At 40.5% G+C, this 23,485-nt stretch overlaps 1 protein-coding gene across 1 annotated transcript in view; it reads right to left on the reverse strand.

The window, feature by feature from the left end:
- The window catches only part of OPCML (opioid binding protein/cell adhesion molecule like), a 733,671-nt gene that overhangs the window by 11,883 nt on the left and 698,303 nt on the right, over positions 1-23,485 (reverse strand). The window contains exons 4-6 of the mRNA XM_069079664.1: positions 15,080-15,217; positions 14,487-14,607; positions 11,101-11,252 (exon numbers count right to left, since the gene is read on the reverse strand). Coding sequence (XP_068935765.1) covers positions 11,101-11,252; positions 14,487-14,607; positions 15,080-15,217 — 411 coding nt within the window. The remainder of the gene's footprint in view (positions 1-11,100; positions 11,253-14,486; positions 14,608-15,079; positions 15,218-23,485) is intronic.

A 23,485-nucleotide genomic window follows, 5' to 3' on the forward strand; every position in this document is an offset into this window, starting at 1 on the left:
TCTCTCTCTCTCTCTCTCTCTCTCTCTCTCTCTCTCTCTCCCTCAAGTAGTTCAGGAGCTAAAGCACAACATTTACTCAAGAGCCTGAAAGGACAAAGCACCCGTGTATAAGCAGCATTGCTGGCCTCAATAAAAAAAGGTTAAGGGAGGAGCAGCATGAACATCATCTACTCGAGGCCTGGGATGACAACATTTTTAGACTCAGCATATATATAATAACATATCTTGTAGTATACTATTACAAATTATACACACATATGAACAGTGCATCTGGGTAGTGAAGTGGATAGAGCATGGGGTTTGGAATCAGGAAGACTCATCTTCATGAGTTCCAATCCAGCTTCAGACACTTAATAACTGTGTGACCCTAGGCAAGTCACTTAACCCTGTTTGTGTCATTTTCTTCATCTGTAAAATGAGCTGGAAAAGGAATGTCAAAGAACTCCCATATCTTAGCCAAGAAAACCCTAAATGAAGTCACAAAGAGTTGAACATGACTGGAAAATTACTGAACAATGAAAATATGTGTATAAATTTGATCTTTACAACAACTGGATGAAGTGAAAGGCATCATTATCTCTTTTTACAGATGAGGAAACTGAGGCTGAGAGGTAAGTGATTTGTTCAGCTAGGAAGTGTCTGAGAGGACTTAGTCTTCTTGTTGACTTCCTGCCTACAACTCCAGCACTCTGTCCACTGTACCACCTTGCTGTCTCAACATGGTTGGTGACTTAGTCGCTTTTAATTTGAGGGGAGTGGTAAGGAGACATTTTAAAAATTCTACTATGGAATTCAGGATTCCAGAAGTGGAACACTTCTAGCCCTCAGCACCTGTTTTATCAAGGGGACCTGGCCAAGAGTCAAGGGATGAGTATGTGGGGAGAGGCTAAAATAAGAAACTAAGTGAGTACAATGTCCCAAATCAACATACGTGATGTGGTTGGAATGGCTCTTGAAAACCTCACTCCTGTTCCCTTATCACAGATGTATAAACGATAACATAAGAGATTTATAAGATAAAAGATGCAGGATGGCAAATATAATATCAAGCCAAGGACAGATCCCTGGAATATTTCCTAGAGACATGTCGGTAAGGTGAAATGGACTGATTAATGACTGACCTTTGGATCCAGCAATCCAGTTTTGAAACCAATCAATCAATAGGAATTTATTAAGTACCTACTGTGTGCCAAGAACTGTGCATCTTATCTAACTGTACTACAACCTAGTCTCCATATCATATTTGGACACCATAAGCCACTGTATTTTTATTTAAGCCACTGGAACAAGACTGCCTAGTCTTTCCAGTGAAATATCTAATCTCACTGTCAGGAGACTCTCCAAAGGGAGGATGGTTCAGTGGATAGTGTGGATGCATTTGGAGTCAAAGGACTTGGGACCAAATTTGGGCTCTTTCACTTATTAGTTATTTGACCCTAGACAAATCACCTAACCTCTCCATATCTCAGTTTCTTTATCTCTATAATGAGGTGCTTTGACTCCAGGGCAAGGGTGGGGAATCATCAGCCTTGAGGCCACATGTGGCCCTCTAGGTCCTTGAGTATGGCCCTTTGACTAAATACAAACTTCACAGAAAAACTCCAGTTTGGATTCAGTCTAAGGGCTGCACTTGATGATGTAGAGGGCTACATGCAGTCTCAAGGCTACAGGTTGCCCACTGTTGCTCTAGGGCTGTTATAGCTCTAAGTCCATGATTATGTATTCCAATCCCTGCCTGATGTGGGAGTTTTAAAAGAAACAAAAACCCACTTTAGTGTATGGCATCAAAGGTGTGAGATTTTGGGATTAAATCAAAGCATTCTTAGAAATGTCTGAGTTATTTAAGGATGATCCTGAAACAACTCCTAAAAATAAGCATGGCCTTGCATCCAGTGCAAAGGCCACCTGGTCCACCTGACTCCAGGTCAGGCTTGACACTAAATGCTGAAGACCTTTCCTGGGAAATCCCTTCCTTTTTAGAGAACATATTCTGAGCATCCAACTCTTCAACCAGGACCAGGAAAGTGCCACGCTTAGGGAATCTTTCTACATGCCTGGTTAACATTGATTCAAGTGAATTAGAATGGCTGTTACACACATCAGCCTTAATTAAATATCTTTCAGGTAAAAATTGAAAGTGAGGACACTGATTCATATCCTTTTGCCAGTTCTCATCCTTCCCCCCTTATCTTTTTCAAATGCCAAAACCAAATCCCACCCTTTGCTGATTCTGTTTTATGCTAGAAGTTGACAATCTTGGGAAGTAAAAGCTTAGATGATTATACAAAGCCATGGGGTAGACTATGAAAGACAAAAGATATTTGAAAGACAAAGACACCAAGAAGAATAAGTCATCCTTTAGACCAAAAAGGGGAGAAGAAGATAAGACAGAAATGATCCCGAGGCAGAGTGTACACCAAGATGGCATCAAGTTGCCAGTCAATTTTTTTTGTTTTTTGTTTTTGCTTTTGGAGGGGGGAAGGGAGGGTAATTGGGGTTAAGTCCAAGGTCACTTGTCCAAGGTCACATGGCTAGTAAGTATTAAATGTCTGAAGCCAGAATTGAACTCAGGTCCTCCTGACTCCAGGCCTAGTACTCTATTCACTGTGCTACTTAGCCACCCTGCCAGTCAATTTTTAAGATCAGTTCATATAAGACAGAAGAATTCTACAGCTAAACACCAGACCTTCACTGAGTAGGTGCTGAGATGGAACAGAAGACTGCACACCTTCCAGAAGTCATTTCTCATGGCTGATGAAATATGGTCCATGCTATCCTCTCTAAGGTGGCTATAGTGGAGTCTCAGGCATGCAGGCACTTCTCCTCCATAAACTGAAATTTCTCTAATTTTTCACTTCTAAAATGGGGAAAATACTTGACTACCTATTTTCTAAGAGTTGTTAGAGGAAAAGCACTTGGCAAGCCCTAAACGCTATAACTTATTCTTTGGCTGTTGCAAGATGGCAGAGGGGAAAAAATACTTGACTTAAAGTGAGAAGGTCTGGGCTCCCATCTCAGTTCTGTTTCATATTAGCTATGCTCAAGTCACCTCTCTTTCCTAAGCTGCATCTTCCCCAAGTCCAAAATAGGAAGAATACCACTCATATATATGGTGGAAGAGTGTGACATCATGGATAGAGAACTGGCCTCTCTTTCAAGAAGATCTGGATTCAAGTCCTACTTTTGACTCATACTCGCTGTGTATGATTAGACAAACCATTTAATCCCTCAGGATTTCAGGCACTGAGAAAGTCTCTCTTGTAGGCTCCCTATAGTGAGAAAGTCATGTGAATAGTTGGGTATTAAAAACAAACAAATAAGCAATATCAACAACAACAAAAGAAAATTTTCTACTACTTTCCTCAATGAGCAGATGTGAAATAACTAGAACATTGGATTTGGAGTCATAAGAGTAGAATCTAGGGGCGGCCCGGTAACATAGCAAGTAAGAGCACTGACCCCAGTGTTGGGATGACCTGGGGATTGAATCCGGGCTCAGACACTTAGCATCCACCCAGAAACACCTGACCGTGTAACCTTGAGCAAGTTACTTAACCCCAATTGCTTAGGGGCGGCCAGGCGGCTCAGCGAGTAAGAGCACCGGCTCCAGTGTCGGGATGACCTGGGGGTTGAATCCGGGCTCAGACACTTAGCACCCACCCAGAAACACCTGACCGTGTAACCTTGAGCAAGTTACTTAACCCCAATTGCTAAAAAAAAAAAAAAAAGAGTAGAGTCTAAGTCCTGATTTAGGTACTTACTAGTTGTATGACCTTGGGCAAGTCACTTAATATCCCAGAGCTTCATTTTCCTCATCTATAAAATGGGACTAATCCTATTTGAATTATATTCCCTAAAGTATTATTTTGAGGAAAGTGCTTTGTATACCTTTTCAATATTAGGTAAATTTGAATTAAATCTACTAAACACTAGGCTTTTTAAAGTCTGAATTTAGATGAGGATTAAAAAAAATGCAGACTAGGTAACTATGACTGACATCTGTAGAACAGAGCTTCAAACTTTAGGTGTAGTTATGCTAAACTCAATAGTTCCATTGCTATATTCAAGAGATAACCAATGAGCCACTTGAGTGGCAGGTGTCGAGAACCAAGTACAAAAGCTAGCATGAATCATAGGAAACAAGGTAAACTCAAGGTTGAGATCCTGCCATTTGTGATATTAAAACCTTGTTCACCTTACAAGAGGTAAATGAAGTAAAATGTGTCAAAAATGACTTATTTCCCCATGTTGCTTTGGAAATCTGGTATATTTCTTCTGTAACAGTGGGATCTCTATGACAGAGATTGGATAGAAGTGGTAGGTCAGAAAGGGAAGGCCTAAAACAGCCCAAGAAAGTAGAACTTAATGATCTAAGGGAGTGCTCAATAAACTATTATAAGATATAAAAAAAAGAGAGGTATTTCTTCAGGAAATTTCTAGGTAGTCTGTAAGTAAAGATGTGAACTGTCTGACCTTTCTAATGAGGAACCAAAAGGATAACGATGTTCTTAATGATTAAAAAAGAGGAGCAAAGAAATCTAATTAGACAACATGTGTATGGTACTTGTTGGTAGAACATAAACCTATTTTCTGCAGTGCTAGCTGATGAAGGCGAATCATTCGCCTTCAAAAGGAACTTTCTCTCTATTGTTCTTAATTACAGCAGAAACATGGTTCTGTGTTGTATTACAAGCAAGCCTGGCCAGGCTTTGTAGTGCAATTAGGATTTCTGTATGAAGAAGAAAAAAAAAAAAAAAGGCGCCATCTTTGTTTGTGTTCCTTAATTCTCTCCAGTTTGTTCATTCCACAAAGATGAAAGCTTAAGAAGTGGGCATCAAAAGTTAATTCAAATCTGTTGGCTCATCATAAGCTTGAAAGAAACAAGACTTTAGTCTTTGCCTTCCCGTAAGCTCTGGTGTCTATGCTGACATCAGCATGCCCTCCCCCCCCCTTCCCAAGTGCCATGCGTAAGTGTTAGAACTCTAAATGCCTAGACTAATAACCAGATGTCAATGATTCAGAGAGGGGAGGGTGGAGAGAGAGGACAACAAGGAAACTCATCAGAAATGAAATGTGAAATGTCTGCATATTTTTTTATAATATGTTGACTTTTTGCAGGTTGGGGAAAATACAAGTGATTACACTGCCGCCATCAGCCAAAAGCAATGGTATTTCTCTCTGACTCATTCCCTCCCACCTGGACCTAAATTGTAGATTTTTTTTTAAACACCACTCATATTATCAGCAGGAAATGGACAAATATGTGCAGCCTTTGATGTGATGCTTCTGCAGGAAGAAATCTTATGATGAGCCTCTTCCTAAACTATGAATTGGAAAGTTTGATGTATCCTCAATTATTTGGAAGTATTAAGACCCAAAAAAACCTGATTCTAACTGGGGTCTAGTGAAGGTAGGAGTACTGAGGGAAAGGTCAGAGAAATAGCATCCCTGATTCCATGGGAGACCCTGAGATCAGGGATCTGGTCATCATTTGGTTTATCTCTTAGATGGTGGGCAGGTTCAAGTTAAAGAGATGATGGAGGTATAGGGAAGATCTTTTCCTGGATTATTAAACACCTTATCAATTAAGAGGAAGGGTAGTGCAGTGGATAGAGAACAGGTTCTGATACATGGTGATTCTGGACAAGTAACTTCACCTTTCATTGCTTTAAACAAGACCCTAAGATTGTAAGTTGTAGAGAAGGTGCCAGTCTGCATTGGTAGAGGGAGTTTACTCACAAAGGAATTACATAGAGCAATGAAGTCTCAGGACCAGTCCCTATTGCTATCCCAACTATGTGCTAGAAACTGTACTAGGCACTGAGGAGTAATAACTACGTGCATAACACTCCAAAGTTTAAAAAGTTCTTCCTCATGCATTAATATATTGGAGCCTCACAACATTCATCTGAGGCAAATAGAGTAGCTATTTTCCCCGTATTATATTGAAAAGGCTCAGAAAGTTTAATGGGCCTGTCACAAGTGGTAGAGCTAGGACTTAAACCCAAGCTTTCTGATTCCCTTTCATAATTTTGAAGCAGTAAGTAGATATATAAGTCATTTAATTCAACCTAGTCACTTTATACATAAGGAAACTGAGTCTCAGAGAGATTAAGTAAAACCCCACGCTGGGATACACTGACCTTATCACAGAAAGCATACTAGTGGAAGTTTGTAGAAAGAATCTTTAAAACTCTCTTGATCAAGTTTATCAGTCCCATGGTGCTACTTGAAGGAATGGAGCAAAGGTCTTCATTTAAAATGTTCTCTAAGTCAGGTTTCTTAGCCTTCTTTGTGTAATGGACCCCTCTGTCAGTCTGGTGAAACTTATGGACCATTTCTCATAATAATACATTTAAGAACACAAATATATATATCTGATCATCAAGGAAACCTTTCATTGAAATTATCTGTCTTTCTTTGTCCCTCTCAGAAGTTCACAGGCTTCAGATTACAAATCACTTTTCTAACTGAAGCTATATTAAGACAGCAGAGAGAAGGCAAGGAAGTCATTGGTGGCTTCCTTGCCTGGGAGGCAATGAGCAGGGCTCATCTGGGACTAAGGCAAGAGGAAGGTTAGCAGTGGGAGAGATTGGTCTATAGAAACTCTGAACAAGTGAGCTTTGGTTTGGCGAGGTGCCTAGAGCAATGAGTATAGTGGGTGTGGGGAGAGTAACACTGGTGAAATACAGTTAAGGCCCCTCCCTCCTTCCCCCTACCACTGTTTCTACTGGCAGCAGAAGCAAACACTGCAGTCATGGCTGCCTTGGGCAGCCTAACACTGCCTGAGAAAAAGCCCAGATGCCCACTTGCACCAAAGCATACCATTTTCATTTGCAATTCTAGCCATCCTATGAATTACCTCTATTCCTGACACTAAATTCCTTAATGCAACTAATTTATGTCGCTCCAATTTCACAGATAAAATGTGAGAAATCTGTTTTCCTCACTGCTGCATCTCCTCCTGCTTCCCGGCTTTGTTTGCTTTTTCCTGTGCTTTGCCCCCGCCAGCTCAAGTAATCCCAGCGTTTATATGCCTCATTAGGCTCATCGTGCTCTCCACAGTGCTTGATGTAATCAAGTCAAGAAGCCTTCCTCCTTGGGCCTCTCTGGGCAGAGTTGTGAGGCCTTCTCCATGGCAGAGATGTCAAACGAGAATGCCATGTGATGGGATTGGGGAAAGGGGGATGGCTCCACTGTGACATCCTACTGAGTCAGAGTGGACATAAACTGGGCTGGACAAACCAATCCCTTGCTGCAGGATGGCTGGACATGATGTTAGGATGCCAGGGTACCAGGTGGGAATTTGAATTGCCTATTCTACCTAATAAAATTCAAATACTTTTTGGAATATGGCTCTCCCTGACAGCTTTGGCAACTGACATCATTTTGTAAGTGAAGGGCTAGAAGTTTGGAAGGTCAGTTTCCCTTATCTTATTTCCCTTATTCTGCCTTTCATCTTAGAATCATGTAACTTTAGAGATGCTAAGAGGTGAGAAGATATTCCTCCAGTCTTTGGAGTGGATACAGAGTAGGAAATAATAAGACAGGTGTACAGCCCAGGGGAAATGAAATCTCCCTTGACTTTATTTTCTTGATCTGTAAAGTGCTGTAATGATACCTTTAGGCTAGAGGTCTATGGGTTGGACAACTAGGATTTAGTTGTTGCCATTCAGTCATTTTAGTCATATCTTTGTGACAACATTTGATGTTTTCTAGGCAAAGATGCTAGAGCGATTTGCCATTTTATTCTCCAACTCATTTTTACAGATGAGGAAGTTGAGGCATACAGGGTTGCCTCAACAGACTTGCCCAGGGTCATACAGATAGTAAGCATGTGAAGTCATAGTTGAACTCTGATCTGCTTGATTCCAGGCCCAGCACTCTATAGAAAAGGAGGGAAGTTTTTGAAGGGTACTAGAGAGGGATTAGTCTCCTGGTCAGAATTAACCACTTTCCTATTGCCATCATCCATCCCTACCCTTGTTACTGTTGGTCTAGATATTTCTCAAACCCCACATGTTTCAAACTGTTGGTTCTCCCGTAATGACCTAATTTTTCCATCCTACCAGTCCTTTAGCCCATCAAGGAACAATCTTGGGAATGCTAGCAATGGAAGTATTAGTAGGAAGTCAAATACTGTGTGCTTATTTAGTGATTTTTCCCTTTTTCCAAGAATTTTTATATGACATTTTATTCATCTTCACTACTGTGAGAAGTAGGATAGTTACTATTATTCACATTCTCCAAACTGGAAAATGGAGGCATAGAGAACATGATCAAATTGATGCTTGTAATATTCATAATGCTTTTCAGTTATAAAGAACTTGACACCCATTGTATAATTTGATCCTCACAACATTCTCTCCTCTGATACTGCCTCCACCCTGGTACAGACTCCCATCTCCTCACACCCAGCCTATTGTGTAGCCTGCTGATTGGTATGCCTGCCACAACTCTCTCCTCACTACTGTCTGTCCTTTACTCAGCTGACAAAGTGATCTTTCTAAAGTACAGATCTGACCATGTCACTCTCTTACTCAGAAAAATTCCAGCGGCACCCTATCATCTCCAGGATCAAATATAAAGTCCTGTCTTTGGTGTTCAAAGCCTTGCATAACCTCTCCCCTCAAAAAAATCTTTACAGTTTTCTTACACTCTCCTTACAACCCTCCCAACCTTTTCAGTTTTTTTTATCCCTTATACCTCCCTGCTACCCAGTGACACCGTCTTTCTTGATGTTTCTTGAACAAGAAACTTCATCTCTCACTTCTGTGAATGTTTACTGGTTGTCCTCCACATTTCCTCCTCATGGAGTCTCTGGCTTCCTTCAAGTCCCAGTTGAAATCCCACTTTCTACAAGAAAGGTTTCCGGATCCTTCTTAATTCTAGTGCCTTCCCTCTATTGACTATTACCAATTTATCCTATATATATATATATATATATATATATATATATATATATATATATATATATATATATATAACTTGTCTGTACATAGTTGTTTACATGTTCTATTCCCCATTAGACTGTGACTTCTTTGAGATCAGACACTGGTTTTTTGCCTTTATCCATATCCCCAGTACTTAAAAACAGTGCCTGACATATAATAGGTGGTTAATAAATGTTTACTGACTGCCTGAAAGCATTGAAAGCAAGAATTAAAATTTCAGTGTTGCCTATTGGGAAACTTAGAGACATTATATGACTTGCACAAGGTCACACAGCAAATAAGTGGGAGAGCTGAGACTTAAATGTAGGTCTTTTCACTCCATATCCAATGCTCTTTCATTGAGTATTTTTTTTAAGTATCAAATAGCTGGTCAGTGGTTCTGATCCAGCCTTCCTGGCTTATAGTCTTGTTCTGTTTCTATTTGACCAGGATAACTAGTAGTAGAAAAAACAGGATGAGAAATGTGATGGCAGGATGATGATTGGTGATGGTAGGTTAGCCTTGGCTAATCATGTTCTGTGGCTGTCCTGATTTCAAAGGAGTGGGTAGGGGTGCTGGCTATGTCTGGACAATTCAGATCTCACCACCTGCTACACTAGATGGTGGCACTAGTTTCTAGACTCGGATCTAGAATTCACAATGTATGTTAGTGCCCTGACCTGCTTATCTTCTGGGCATTATTGCCTATTGGAAGAAATCAAATCTCGAATGTAGGCCAATTCCAACTGGGCCTCTACTTTGAAAAGGCAGCTTTTTCATAATAAAGCTTTGAACATATCTTTGTCTCCAAGGAGAAGCTACACTAGATTCAATGCACTATCTTTGCAGGTCAACACAAGGCATTCATCTGCTTCAGCCTCCCATTTGATCCCCCCTTGATGTTGTCTTATGCACAAATAAGAGGGTGGTAATATCACCAAAAAAATATAACCCACTTGCAATTTATTTTTGCAAGTCAAGTGAAGATAATATCGCCAGCGTGTGCATGGCAAAATCACTGCATTTTAAGTGAATGCTACCATGCTGTACAATCTGAGACCCTTGAAGTCTATCCCTTAGAGAGAGATCAGTTAGGGGGGTGGAGCAGGCAAGGGGGGGCCTCTGAAGTAAGCTTAGTTTCAAAAGCATCAGCACAAAGGCAGGCAGATGAAGAAAGGAACATGCTGTACCCACCTGCCACTGCTGATGATGGGCTTATTTCTAAGACACACACAGCACAATGCACACACAATGCAGAGAGGAAACAAAAGACATAAATCACAAATTTGAGATGGTTGATGGACAAAGTTTAGCTAATGTCAGTGCTGAAAGCTTGCTCAGGGGTCCAAGGTGAGCATGGAAAGTTGATGTCCTCTTCGCTCTATGCACCAGATGCTCCCCTCTTACCAAACCTCAGCAGATAAACAAACAAACAAATAAATTCTACATGGCATACATATATTCCCCACACTGGGACCTATGGCACATGAAATGAGAAGCTGAGGGGACATTGTCACAAAGGAATGGGCATGAGATGTTTGGGGAAGTAGGAACAACTGTGATAGGTTTCAGAGGTTTCGTGGCTTGGGAGTACACAGCCCTACACATTAGAAAACAATCCTTTCAGGGAATAATTAGATATTTGGAAGGGGGACAGGGGTTAGGATATAGCTGTACTTGGATTTCTGCTCTGTTTATTCCAGTATATTGAGAATAAAAATGACAGCAGGTTGTCTTAAAAACTGAAAAACAAAATTCACTAGAAGCATTGAATATTGTGACCAAAGAGACCTTGGGAATTCACTTTACCCATCCTCCAACCTCTAGATGGTACTGTATTTGAACTCTCAATCATAATAACTGTCTACATGTCAGTAAGTCAGACATCATTGAGGCTGGCTTAATTTCTTTTCTCCTGTGACAATCAGAGGAATGTTAACTGAAAGCGGGTGCGTGCCTTGTAGTGAGAGTAGTTACACAGAAACCACCTCCCAAAGGGATCAGGGCACCTTATGCATCTTTTTAACATCACGTTATCCTCTGGGAGAGCAGGGAAGGGGAAGAATTCCTCATTTCCTCACTCTCAGGGGCACAGGCCATACAGAGTCTCTTGATCTCACTCTAAAACTAAGCCCACTAAAGACATAGACTTATTTTCTGAACTCACCATACAATGTGATGCTGGCATTTGTATTCCCAAGCTTGTTTGTTGCCACACAAGTGTAGTTCCCATAATCCTTTTCTGAAACATTGAAGAAAGTCAGTGTGGACATGCGGCCTTTATTCTCGATTCTTACTCCATCCAGGCCAGTGGCTAACCTGAAATGAGAGGGGGACACTATCTATCAGGTTCTATGAGACAGAATAAGAAGTCAGATGCTGATCTATGGGTACTTCTGTACCACCTTCAAAATACTCACAGGGTAATTCTGCCTCAGGGACTTCTTCTTATATAAGATCCCCCTATTGCTCATACTCATCTCCCTAATTCCAAGCATCATTATCATCATCATCACCATCAGGAGCAAAGAGGAAAATCTGGTCAAAAGTTAGTGGGAATCCTAGGATCAGAAATCTAGAGCTGGAACTTCAGAGGCTCCCTACTAATCCCCTTTACCAGCTGCCAGAACCACCAAAAAAGGCTTGCCTTGTCTGTGGCTGCCTCTCCAAGCAGCCATTCCATTGTGCTCCAAATACCCTTTCTGGTCATCTACAGCTTTATAGTGCCTTTCTCACTTTGTCTATCTTTCTTGCATTCACTGAGACCTAGGTCCCTCCTGATGACACAGTTTTACTGACTACCTCTTCCAACATTGTTATTTCTTGCTCTTCATTGGTACTTCCAGGCACTCCCTCTATCACCATCACTCAGTAACCTCTCCTCCTTTGAGATTCATTCAATCCATATTTATCATCCAGTTAACATTCTGGTGATTGTTTTCTACAGGCCTCCAAGACACTCTCCTTCCTTCCTAAGTAACTTCAGTGCCTGGCTCTACATTTTCCTCTCCTCCCAACCTCTGCTCATTCTATGGGGACTTCAACATACATACTGAAACTGACTTAAACACCTTCACTTCTCAATTCTTCAGTTCACTAATTATAACTCTTCTCACTATCTCACTACAGCTATACACAGATATTGTATTGATCTTAACATCACCCATAAGTGTTTCAGATCTATTTTTTTTACCTTACAAGTCTATCAACATTTTGATTCTCCCTATGCCTTGCAATTCCAGTCCCTATCCTTTATCCTCACTGGAATCACCAGCCCTCCTCAGTTCTTTCCCTGGTCATCACTCCTGTACTGACTACATTTTTCTTCCTTCTCCATCTTGACCCCTTGGCAAACTAGCTGAACTCTTGCCTCTTTATCCTGACAAAGATCTTGACTTGATTAGTCCCACATTCACTGCCTTCATTCCTACTTATAGGTACAGGTAAGCAAAGCTAGAGAAATTCATGAAACCTTCTGATTGGACCTTGTATACATTTGCTATATAATTCCAAATGGGTCCTCACTGTGACAAGGCAATCCTTTTACAACTTTCCAAATCGTTTCTTTTTTTTAAGCAGTTGGGGTTAAGTAACTTGCTCAAAGTTACATGGCCAGTCATTTCTGGGTGTGGTGCTAAGTATCTGAGCCCAGATTTGATCCCCAGGTCATTCAGACACTGGAGCCGGTGCTCTTACTCGCTGTGCTACCTGGCCGCCCCCCAAATCATTTCTATATGCCATTTACCACAGTGGTTCTTTTAACCTTTTAATTGCTCCTTAAACATCCCAAAGCTCCCCTGTCTCCAACATTTAGCTGAGAACTTTCCCTCATATTTCAATAAATAAATAAATTAAAGCCATTTGCAGACTGCTCTTCTGTTCTTCACCTCACATCATTCAAATGCCTTCTCCCATTTCAAAGTCATGTGAATGCCTTCAACCACAAAGAGGTCACCCTTCTCCTTGCCAAGGAAAATCCCCATCCCTGCATAAGTGATTCTACTCCATCAGATTGTCTCCTCCATCATCCCTTCTTTCTCACTAATCTTAAACTGATCCTTTCTACTGGTTGACTCTCTTGTGCTGTGAAATATGCAAATGTTGCCCCGCCTCATCCTCAAAAAAAAAAAAAAACCAAACCCTCACTTGATTCATCCATCCCTGTCATCATTGTCTTGTTTCCTCCATTTTATGTCTTAATTCTTGGAGAAAGTTGTCCTTAATAGGTGTGTCCACTTGTTTTCTTTTCATTCTTTTCTTAATTCTTTGAAGTCTGGCTTCCAATCTCATTCGTTCTCTCCAAAGTCAATAATAATCTCTTCATTGAAAAAACTAATAGCCTTTTCTCAATTCTCATAATTTTAAACTTCTCTGTCTCCTTTGAAACTGTTAAACACCCTCTGCTCCTTGATACTCTCTTCTTTCCAGGTTTTTGGGTCACTGCTCTCTCCTGGTTCTCCTCTTACCTGTCTGACCAGTCATTTTCTGTCTCCTTTATTAAATCTTCACCCAGGACACACATGCTAACTGTGCATAATGCCTAGACTATTGCAATAACCTGATTGTTGATTGATCTCCTTGCTTCAAGCCTCTACCCACTACAATCCATTATCCACTCAGCTATCAAATTTTTCTTCCTAAAGATCAATTCTGACCATGTCACACACCACCTTCCCCCATTCAATCAACTTCAGTTTCTGTCTGTTACCTTCAGAATGAAATATAAATCCTTTCTTCAGCTTATAAAGGCCTTCTTAACCTCATCTCTTTCTACCTTGCCAGTCTTCTTAACCTATCCCCCTGCAATAGACTCTGTGACCTAATGACATTGGCATCCTTGATGTTTCTCACACATGACACTCCATTTTCAGATTCTGAACATTTTCATTGGCTATCTCCAACGTGGGGAGCACTATTTCTCCTTATCGATCCATCCTAGCTTCCCTGACCACCTTCAAATCTTAGCTGAAGTCCAAACTTTTACAAGAAGCCTATCCCAGTCTACCTTAATCTTCATTACTCCCTTCTGAGCCTACTTCCAATTTAGCTTACATCTATCTTGTTTGTACATAGTCCTACATAGTCCTTTGCATGTTGTCTCCCTTTTCAGACTATAAATTCCTTGAGAGGAGGGAGGGGTTTTTTTGCTTTTTTTTTTTTTTTTCATTCTCAGGTGTGTGTAGTACAGTAGGCATTTAATAAAAAGTTAAATGACTGATTGAAGATCAAGCAGATTAAGTGACTTGCTCAAGTTCACAAAGTGAAATGTCAGAGACAATTCAAACCCAGACCCTACAGGCATTCCTTCTCCAAAGGTAAGGATGTTTGTATAGAATAAGAGATTTTGAACAAAGTCATCAAATACAGAGTATGAAACAACTATCTCAAAACATAAGTTCTAGCAAATTCTTTCCAGCTTGACAAGGAGATGCATTTGTAGGAAACATTTCTGCTTTCTCCACACCTTTCTCTTCTATTGCTCCCACTGGGAAACAAAAGGTCTTGAAATCTAAAGAAATGTTTTGGTCTGCTACTCAGCTTCAGAGTAGGTACCTGGTTTCCTCCTTGAACCACTGGAATTCAGCCAGGGGGACAGCAGAAGCTTCACATCTGAGAATGCCTTTCTGACCCAGTGAAACCCCGGTGTTCTTGGCATTTGAGATATAGGGAGGATCTGCAAAGTCAATAGTTAGATGATAAAAGAATTGCTAAGACAGCACTTCCATGATGCCAATGAACTTCCTAAAGATATCTCTTGAATCTAGCATCCCAAAGAACAATTTCCCAATTATAGGTATTACATTTACACTAATACCTATTTTATGAATTCTTCCCAAACCTGTATTGCTTTCATAAGGCATGCAAGGGAAGGCTAAAACTTGGTACCCATAGGAATTACAGAAATCAATCTTATTTCAAGAGAAAATACAAACAGAGCTGAATATGGGAGTGTATGTACCTTGATAGGGTATTTGACTAAAGATGCCACCGAGTCATTCAGTAATTTGGATAGGATGAGGCCCCTTCTTCCTTTGCTACCCTTTCCATTTACCCCAATACACACACACATGCATGCACACACACCCACCCACCCACACACACACACACACATACTTCTTGAGAGCAAGCTTTGAATGACAACTCACAGTTTACGGTGATTTTTACTTTCCGTACATCTGGGGCAGCAACGTCATTCAAGGCGCTGCATTCGTACTCCCCAGACTGGTCCCGTGTGATGCCAGAGATCTCCAGATATTCATCCTCACTCACAAAGCCTTGACCTTCTAGAAAGAAAAAATCAAATGGGTAAATGCTCTAGTAGCTGGGGGCAGAAGGCAAGGATAATCAATTAATCAAAAAGCATCTATTAAGTACCTACTATATGCCAGGCACTGTGCCAACTGTTGAGAATGCTACAGAGACAAGAGCAAAACATCTGTGCTCTTAATAAGCGTATATCCAAATAAGGAGACTATTTATCCATATATAGGTTGATGTAAGGCCAATAGAAATTAAATTGAAGGTAATCTTGATGAAAATGAATGAGTAGATGGGAGGGGGCATAGGGAAATTGCATCAAGAAAGGCCTTGTATGGAAGGTAGAAAGGTATTGAAAGAAACCAGGGATTCCAGCATGTAGAGTCAGAGAGAGAGGAGGAAGGGGGAGAGATGGGGTGGGGGGGTGTCATGGTGAATAGCTAGAGAAATAGAACAGATCTGAGAGACAGTGTGGAATGTCAGACAGGCCAATGTGGCCAGACCATAGAGAGTAAGAGGGAGATAACGGGTTGTTAGAAAATAAACCAAAACTTGATGGAGGCAAAAACCATCAGAGAAAATGCATGGATGTTCTATACATGTGATTCAGGAACTTTTTGAAGAAAAAAATATCCATATCCATTCATGTTTGAAACCCGTATGAGAACAAATTTATTCACATGACCTCTGACTTTTTCACTAAGTAGAAAAGATTCTTAAAAGCATAGACAGTAATGACTGTATAATACCAAGCAAAGACTAAAATGAATAGATACATGGATAAATCAAAAGTGGGCATATCAGTATAAATAAAGGGCTTTTAATAGTAAATAGAAGGTCATGAAGAGGGGAAAGGATGACAAATTCTGAGATCAACATACAACCCTTAGCACCCCCGCAATAATCCATATGGATCCACCAAATATTGAAGGTGTCAGTTGGATATTTCGCTCTTGGAGGTTTGCAAGATTTTCAAAAGCCATTCATTGCTAATAGCTGTAAAGATCCCAGAGTCATCTTCCCTCCCCACATTTTGTACTCTTCTGTAAAATTCTAGACTAGGACAACATAAAAACTGACTTGCTGGCTATGTGTTGATTATCTACAAATAAAATCTAGTAAAACACATTTCCTATCAAAAACTAACGCAAAAGAGATCTGGAGAAGAGGTTAAAGATTTCTTATTTCTTCCAGGTCTGTGGCCTCTGTTTTCTTTGAGGTCCTGGGCCCATGATTTGATATGTGTTTTGATGAATAGTACCAGCAGGATTTTTTTTTCCATATGCTTGGGAAAGCTTCTTCTGAACATGTGGTTGCTTCTCCAGCAAGACTAGGGTCTATCTTCAGGTGAGTGTGAGATGAGTTAATGCCACGTGGCATAGCTTGGAGACAATTGCTCTCCTCCTCATCTTCAGTATTGTTTTTATAGTTCAGTAATTTTTCAGTCATGTCCAACTCTTCATGACCCCATTTTGGGATTTTCTTGGCAAAGATACTGGAATGGTTTGTTATTTCTTCCTCCAGTTCATTTTACAAATGAGGAAACTGAGGCAAACAAGGTTAAGTGACTTGCCCAGGGTCACACAGCTAGGAAGTGTCTGAGGCCAAATTTGAACTCAGAAACATGAGTCTGACTTCAGATCCAGTGTTCTATCCACTGTGCCACCTACTTGTCCCATCTTCATTATAACTAGCATTTCGATAAGGGCTTTAAGGTTTGCAAAGCACTTTACAAATAGTATCTCATATTATGCCCACAGAAACCTTGAGATTTATCCCAATTTTATAGATTAGGAAATTAAGAAAGATAGAAGTAAGATATACTTTGGTTTCTCTGATCTGCCCCTAAAACCAGATATGAGAAGTAGCTTTTAGTCTATACCTAGCCCTTCTTCTACTGCTCCCAGATCCTTTGTCCTCACTATCTTTTATGATAAGATCTCCTAATGCCTCAGGTGTTATCAACAATGCCTAGACCCATCTTGTTTTACCTTCCCAAAGACTGGGGTTAGCTTTGATCTGCAGAAGTCTAGGTTTCCAAAGTGATTTCTGCTCCAGGCCTTGCAAGATTTCTAAATCTAAACATTCTTAGGGAAGAAATACAAGATCAAAGACAACAAAACCGAGTGCTTTCTCCCACACTAATTCCTGCTTCTCTGGTCCCACAGTTACAAATCTTATATAGATCCATCCTTTAAAGCCCAACTCAAAGACAGTCTCCTCATGAAGGCCTCCCTTCTTTCACAAATAGCAATGATATTCAGAGGTCACATAACCCTTTGAACTTTCCATTGTACTTTACAATTTCCTTATGTAAAAATGCAAAAATCTACAGTTTCATCAACATAAAGAATCCTTACAAGAGAATGTCCTCCACAAAAGCAGAAGAAAATATATTAATGACTTAGTAGATGGCATAGAGGATAGAGTACCAGACATGGAGTTAGGAAGATTCAATTTCCTGAGTTTACATCTAACCTCAGACACTAGCTGTGTGACCCTGGGCAAGTTGCTTAGCCTTATTTGCCTCGGTTTCCTCATCTGTAAAATAAGCTAGAGAAGGAAATGATGAACCACTTCAGTAACTCTACTAAGAAAACCTCAAATGGGGTAATAAAAAAATTGGACAAGACTGAAATGATTGAACAACAACAAACAAAAAAATTGACTTGCCTAGAGTCATGGAACCAGAAGCTTTTAGAGGCAGGGTTTGAACTCAAATCTGTATGAATACAAAATGCTGCCTCCACTGCACCTCTAATGTCATATTTTATTTAGTTAAAGGAAGTTAGGTGGCATGATGGAAAGAGTCCTAGACCACTGGTCAGTATAACTTGAGTTCAAATATTGCCTCAGATACTTACTAGCTTTGTGACTTTGGCTAAATTCCTTACCTTTTCTTAACTCAGTTTCTCATCTGTAAAATGAGGACAATAATAGCACCTAGCATAAATGGTTGTCATGAAGGACAACATATAAAAAGGTCTTTGCAAACTTAAAGAGCTGTATAAACACTAGCTCTTCTTCTTCTTCTTCTTCTTCTACTACTACTACTTCTCCTCCTCCTCCTCTTCTTCTTCCTCCTCCTCCTCCTCTTCCATCTTTGTCCTTCTTCATTATATCATGATGATTAGTGCATGTGTTATACACTTCCCACTAGATTTTAAATTCCATGTGAGCAGAAAAAAAACCTTTATTTTAAAAAATCTTGCCTTCCCTCCCTTGTTAACACCCTACTTTCCCCAAATCTCTAAAATGGAGATCTGTACATAATATTTACTTAATAATTTTTGTTCAACATTGCTGGAAACCGACTAAAATTATTTTGCAGGCTCAATTTACTTCTCTGCAAATATTGGATTGTGTATGTATATTTATGTGATATATATGTGTATATACATGTGTATATTTGCATTTTGTGTTTGTGTGTGCATATGTGTATGTAGATATAATGTATGTGTGTGTACATAGGATCTCCTAAAATCAATGCTTCATTGCTCTTCCAAAACGTACTATGGGCATTTGCCACAAGTAATTAAAAGCAAACTGTATTTAGCCAAACAAATGAGAGCTCTACCATGGGGCTTGGCAAGAGCCTCAGGCTGGGTCACAGGTTCCCCTTCTTACTTGGAGGGAATAAGAAGCCCTACTAGGTCATATCACAGAGGCTGCACCAGCCAGATGTTTTGAGATTCCCCTCGAGAAAGGAATCTCCATGAACACCAATCCATCTGGAAGATGTTTATTCCCCCCAGTGGGCAGGGATTTGAATTTATGCCCCAAACTACCAAGCATCACCCCAAGAAAGATAGATGCTGCTTGCTGAGCTGGGAGTGTGTTTTATTTGTGGCATTTATATCAGTGGGACAGAGCCTGGGCACCTAGCAGTAAATAACTGGTCTGCATGGCTTCCCCCTGGAATGTGGGATTTTATCACTGTCATCTGTTATGCCCTTTTCCTAGGAGCCTTATGTGACAAAAGGAGAGAAGGAAAATTCTGTAGGAAATTCCTGCACCGGAGAAGCTCTTTGTTTCTTTGGCAGTCAATAGGATTTATTGGGTAGAACACAAACTCTTTGAAGGCAGGGGTATTTTGTTTTCCTTTGTATCCCCAGAGACCAGAATAGTCCCTTGTACCAGTGGGCACTTAACAAGTGTTTGGCGAAATTTATCAAGGACTCATCATGCAGAGAGCCCTATAGTTCTAGAATAATAGGACTGTAGAATGTCAGAGTTTGAAGGGACTTAAGAAATCATTCCCTTTGTAACAGGGTCCTGCGATTTTGCCTTTTTTAACATGGCTGGAAGCAATATCTTTCAACTATGTCCTTCCTACTTCAGTTTTTCTATTTCTTTCTTGAAGCTACTCAGGGTGGTTTATTCTAATTACTAGATAGTGATGGAACCCAGAAAAGCCAGTGGAAGAGGGGTAGGGTGTTTTTTTTTCCCCCAGCCTCAAAAAGCCTCAGTGCTGACTACTTGGGAAATGAGATCTGGAAAAACTGAATGGAATTCAACTGCCCTAATTTGGCTAGAAGAAAGGGAGGAGACAGCTGGTTCAGACAGGAAGTTAACAGAAGTTTGCACAACTGGAAACATGTGAGATAGCTAAGAGGTAATTTTGATTCTAGTTATCTCATTGTAAAAGTTGTCACACTTTCCTGAGAGTCACCAAAGGCAGGGCAGAGTGACAGTGCTGGAACAGAAACCAGTAGGTAGCTGAGGACTTCCTTGATGAAGAAGTAGTCCAGGACCATGCTAGGGGCTAAAAGACCTTGCAAGGTAGTAGCAGGGATACATTACATCATATGTTCTTCGATTTTTAGCTCAAAGACAACTTAAGTAGTCATGAAGCTTTTGTTAAATGTACACTCTTTGCCAGGCACTGTGCTAAACTTTAGAGGGAATTTTAGAGATTAATGAGTCCATTTTACATGTGAGCCACGAAAGTTAAGTGACTTGCCCAGGCTCATATGCCTGGTGATATCTGAGACAGAATTTGAACTCAGGACTTCCTGATTCCAAGTCCACTACTCTCTCCACTATGCCATGTTGTATCATTCTACAGCAAAGAGTGGTGGGAGCTATAGAAGAATTCTTGAAACAAGCTGGACAGTTCCTATTTCAAATCTAGAACTAAAGGAATTGACCCTGAGGAGGGTGGTAAGACAAAACAGTTGTGGAACAGCAAACCTAGCCCTTGACTTTTCCTATCACTCTGAGTCAAGGGCTATGCATAAGGTGGTACTGACACTGATTTCTTCCTCACTTGGTTGGAGAGGAAGAGGAAAGGAATGTTACCTGCTCTCTGGATAGCACTCTAATTGATAAGCCACTCAAGAGAGCCAAGTTCTGTCTATGCACTCTGACACGTGTCCTTTCTATGTTGAATGTAGTAAGCTTGCTATCCATCCCAAGGTGTGATTAGTTTAGTTCCTTGTAAAGGAATTGAAAACATTGAGATTAGACCTTGGAATGAAGCAGCTGCCCAAACTCTGGGGAAATGCAAACATGAGCTATCCAGATCACTTTCAGGGGAAACCCTCAAGTTTGAACCCAGTTTGTCCATCAGAGACAGAGGGCCATCCCCCAGTTCGAACTAATTTTGCAAAAATGTGGAAACTCAGGCCAAGAAAGGTTAAATGATTTGGGTAGAGTCTGATTATCTGAATTTCATTCCAATGCATCTTTCAGTCTAAATCTGGGACTTCTCTTTTTACTAAAGGCCATGGGATATCTTTGAGCTTTAGGGGATATGCTAAGAGTCAGGAATCATAAGTGCTGTTTCCTACTTTTCTACTGATCTGATATCACAACAGCAAACAAAAAAAATCATTAGCAATTTTCTTAACCCAGGTTTATGACCTGTGAAATGGGTATGGAATACCCAAACTCACAACCCTCATGAAACACGGAGAAAGAGTTCTATATTCTATTTTTAAACTGTGTTGAGCTTTTATGAAATATTTGAATGGAAGAAAAGATCTAGGCTGCTAAATGCCTGAAGAGATAGGAAGCTGCTGGGTTTAATCAAGCTTCCCTTGCCCTTCCCAGTTCTTGTTAAAATATAAAATGCTGATTTCACGCTGCAGAGAAAGGAGGAAAAGGGAACAATTTTTTCCACCCCTTTACTGGCTGCCGGGAATTCAGAGCGACTGACTGGGAGCTGGAGAATGGGAGGGAAAGGGAGAGAATAGGAGAGAGGAGCAGAGGAAAAGAAACCAGGAAAGAAGGAAGTGAGACTTAGAGAAAAAAATGTTGGAGGAAGAAAAAAAAGAGAGAGGTGGCAAGTGAGAAGGCCCTGGGGACTTTGGACATGAATCATAGGCTCACACTAGAAGACAGGATCTTAACCATTTTTGGACCATAGTCTCCTTTGGGAGCCTGATGAAGTCTATTGAACCCCTTATCAGAATAATGATGTTGTCTACATTAATAATGAAATAAAATGATAAATTTTAGTTAGAAGTAAGTAAAAATAAAGATGGATTTTTTTCCCATTCAAGTTCATACCCCTTTGAAATCTCTTCATACACCTTGGGTTAGGTAAGAGCCCCTATACCAAAAGAGAAACTACTACAAGTCCCCCCCCCCCATTTACTTTCTGCAGAAACACATAGCCCTCTGCCTCCTCTCCCAGTCTGTTCAACAATTATGCTTTGTTGAGAGGTGTCTTATAATGAGCCAATAAACCAGGGTCATTATGGACCTGCTCTATCCTCTCAGTTATCTCAATAAAAGATGATTGGAAGCAAAAGAAAATAGATTCAATGAGTCAGTGACAGAAATACATAAATAACCAGAGGCCTCTAAGGGAGATAAGCTCAACTCAGTACATTAAGGAGATTAGCATCTACAAGGATACAAATGGGAACTTTCAGAGGGTGTCTGTGTGACAGATGAAAGGCCATCCATCAGAAGACGAGGGGGTCGTACCAGGGCATGACTCTGTCTGGGCCAGCTCAGAGGCAAGCTGCACACTTGGCATCAGGTGAGAGAGTGCCCTGGGCCTATGAGCATTGCAGTAGCCCTTTCTTTTGCCAATCTGTTTCTTCTAGGATGGCATCACTCCAAGGACTGGCAGTGCCCAAGGAGTCATAATACGAGGTCATAGTTTTGTCTTGCCAGTAGATGTACAAAGACATTCTTTCACAAATGAAAAGAGCCCCCTTATGTGCCTGATCTCCTCCCCCTTCCCCTCCCCTCCTCAGACATTTGAGAGCTTATTACATAAAAGGTGAGGCATAGTACTCTGTGGCAGGGAACCCAGGCCATGCATGATTCCTGCCCTTGGGGAATTTATAATCAAGCCAAAAAAATATCTAGTATGCTAAGCCTATAGGGTGACTTGCTGCTGTGAAGCCTTTCATGTAAGGTTTGTGGAAGATGAAGACAGAGGGAAACTGAGGTTTATAGAAGTGAGGGCATACGAGAGCAAGTTGAAGGCAATGGTGGAATGATCCCAGATCCTTCTGGGATTCTTCTTCCATTGTTCTTTCAGTCTCAAACATCACAAAGTCCTGCCAGCTATTTATATATCATATCTCTTGGATTCAGCTTCCCTTTCCTTTTTCTTTGCCCTAGGATCACAGAATGTTCCAAGAGGAAGGACCTTTGGAAATCATCTCACCCCACATCCTATCTAACAAGGAATCCTTCCTTTTTATACAATTTCTGGTGGGTGTGTGTTATATGAAATGGAGGAGACTAATTATTATAGAATCAGCCTATCAATCAACAAGCATATTATTAAGTATTTATTATGTTCTAGGCATAGTACATACAATTAGAAAGAATGAAACAATCCCTACTTGGAAAGGAATTTCTCTTCTAACAAAGGAGACAACAAATACTTTTGTAAAATTATGTACAGAATACACAGAAAGAGCTGAAGGGGACCTCAGAGGACATCTAATTCTATCCTCCTATATTATGGCCTCAAAGGCAGAACTGGAACCCAGGACCTTTGATGGCAGATCCAGAGCACTTTCTACAGTACAATTACTACAAATACTACAGTACTACATTAAGAAAAATGAGAAAGAATGGGATCATTCAGCCTTGGCTGTTAAATGACTTTCCCCCAGGGTCACACTGCTAGTAAGTGTCTGGGGCTGGATTTGAACTCAGGCCTTCCTGATTCCAGGGCCAATGCTCTATCCACTGTACTACCTAGCTGCGCCTAGATTTCGTTTTAAAAGTTCTTTCTTAGATTTTTCTTTTCCAGGCTCTATGTTGTCTTTTTTTTAAAGATCCTTTATCTTATGGATATCTTCTAGACCAGGCCCTTTCCC

The sequence above is a fragment of the Petaurus breviceps genome, unplaced genomic scaffold (assembly GCF_028583685.1).
Source record: "Petaurus breviceps papuanus isolate PSGF00001 unplaced genomic scaffold, PetGlider_PUasm1.0 91133, whole genome shotgun sequence".
In the NCBI taxonomy this organism is placed as follows: domain Eukaryota; kingdom Metazoa; phylum Chordata; class Mammalia; order Diprotodontia; family Petauridae; genus Petaurus; species Petaurus breviceps.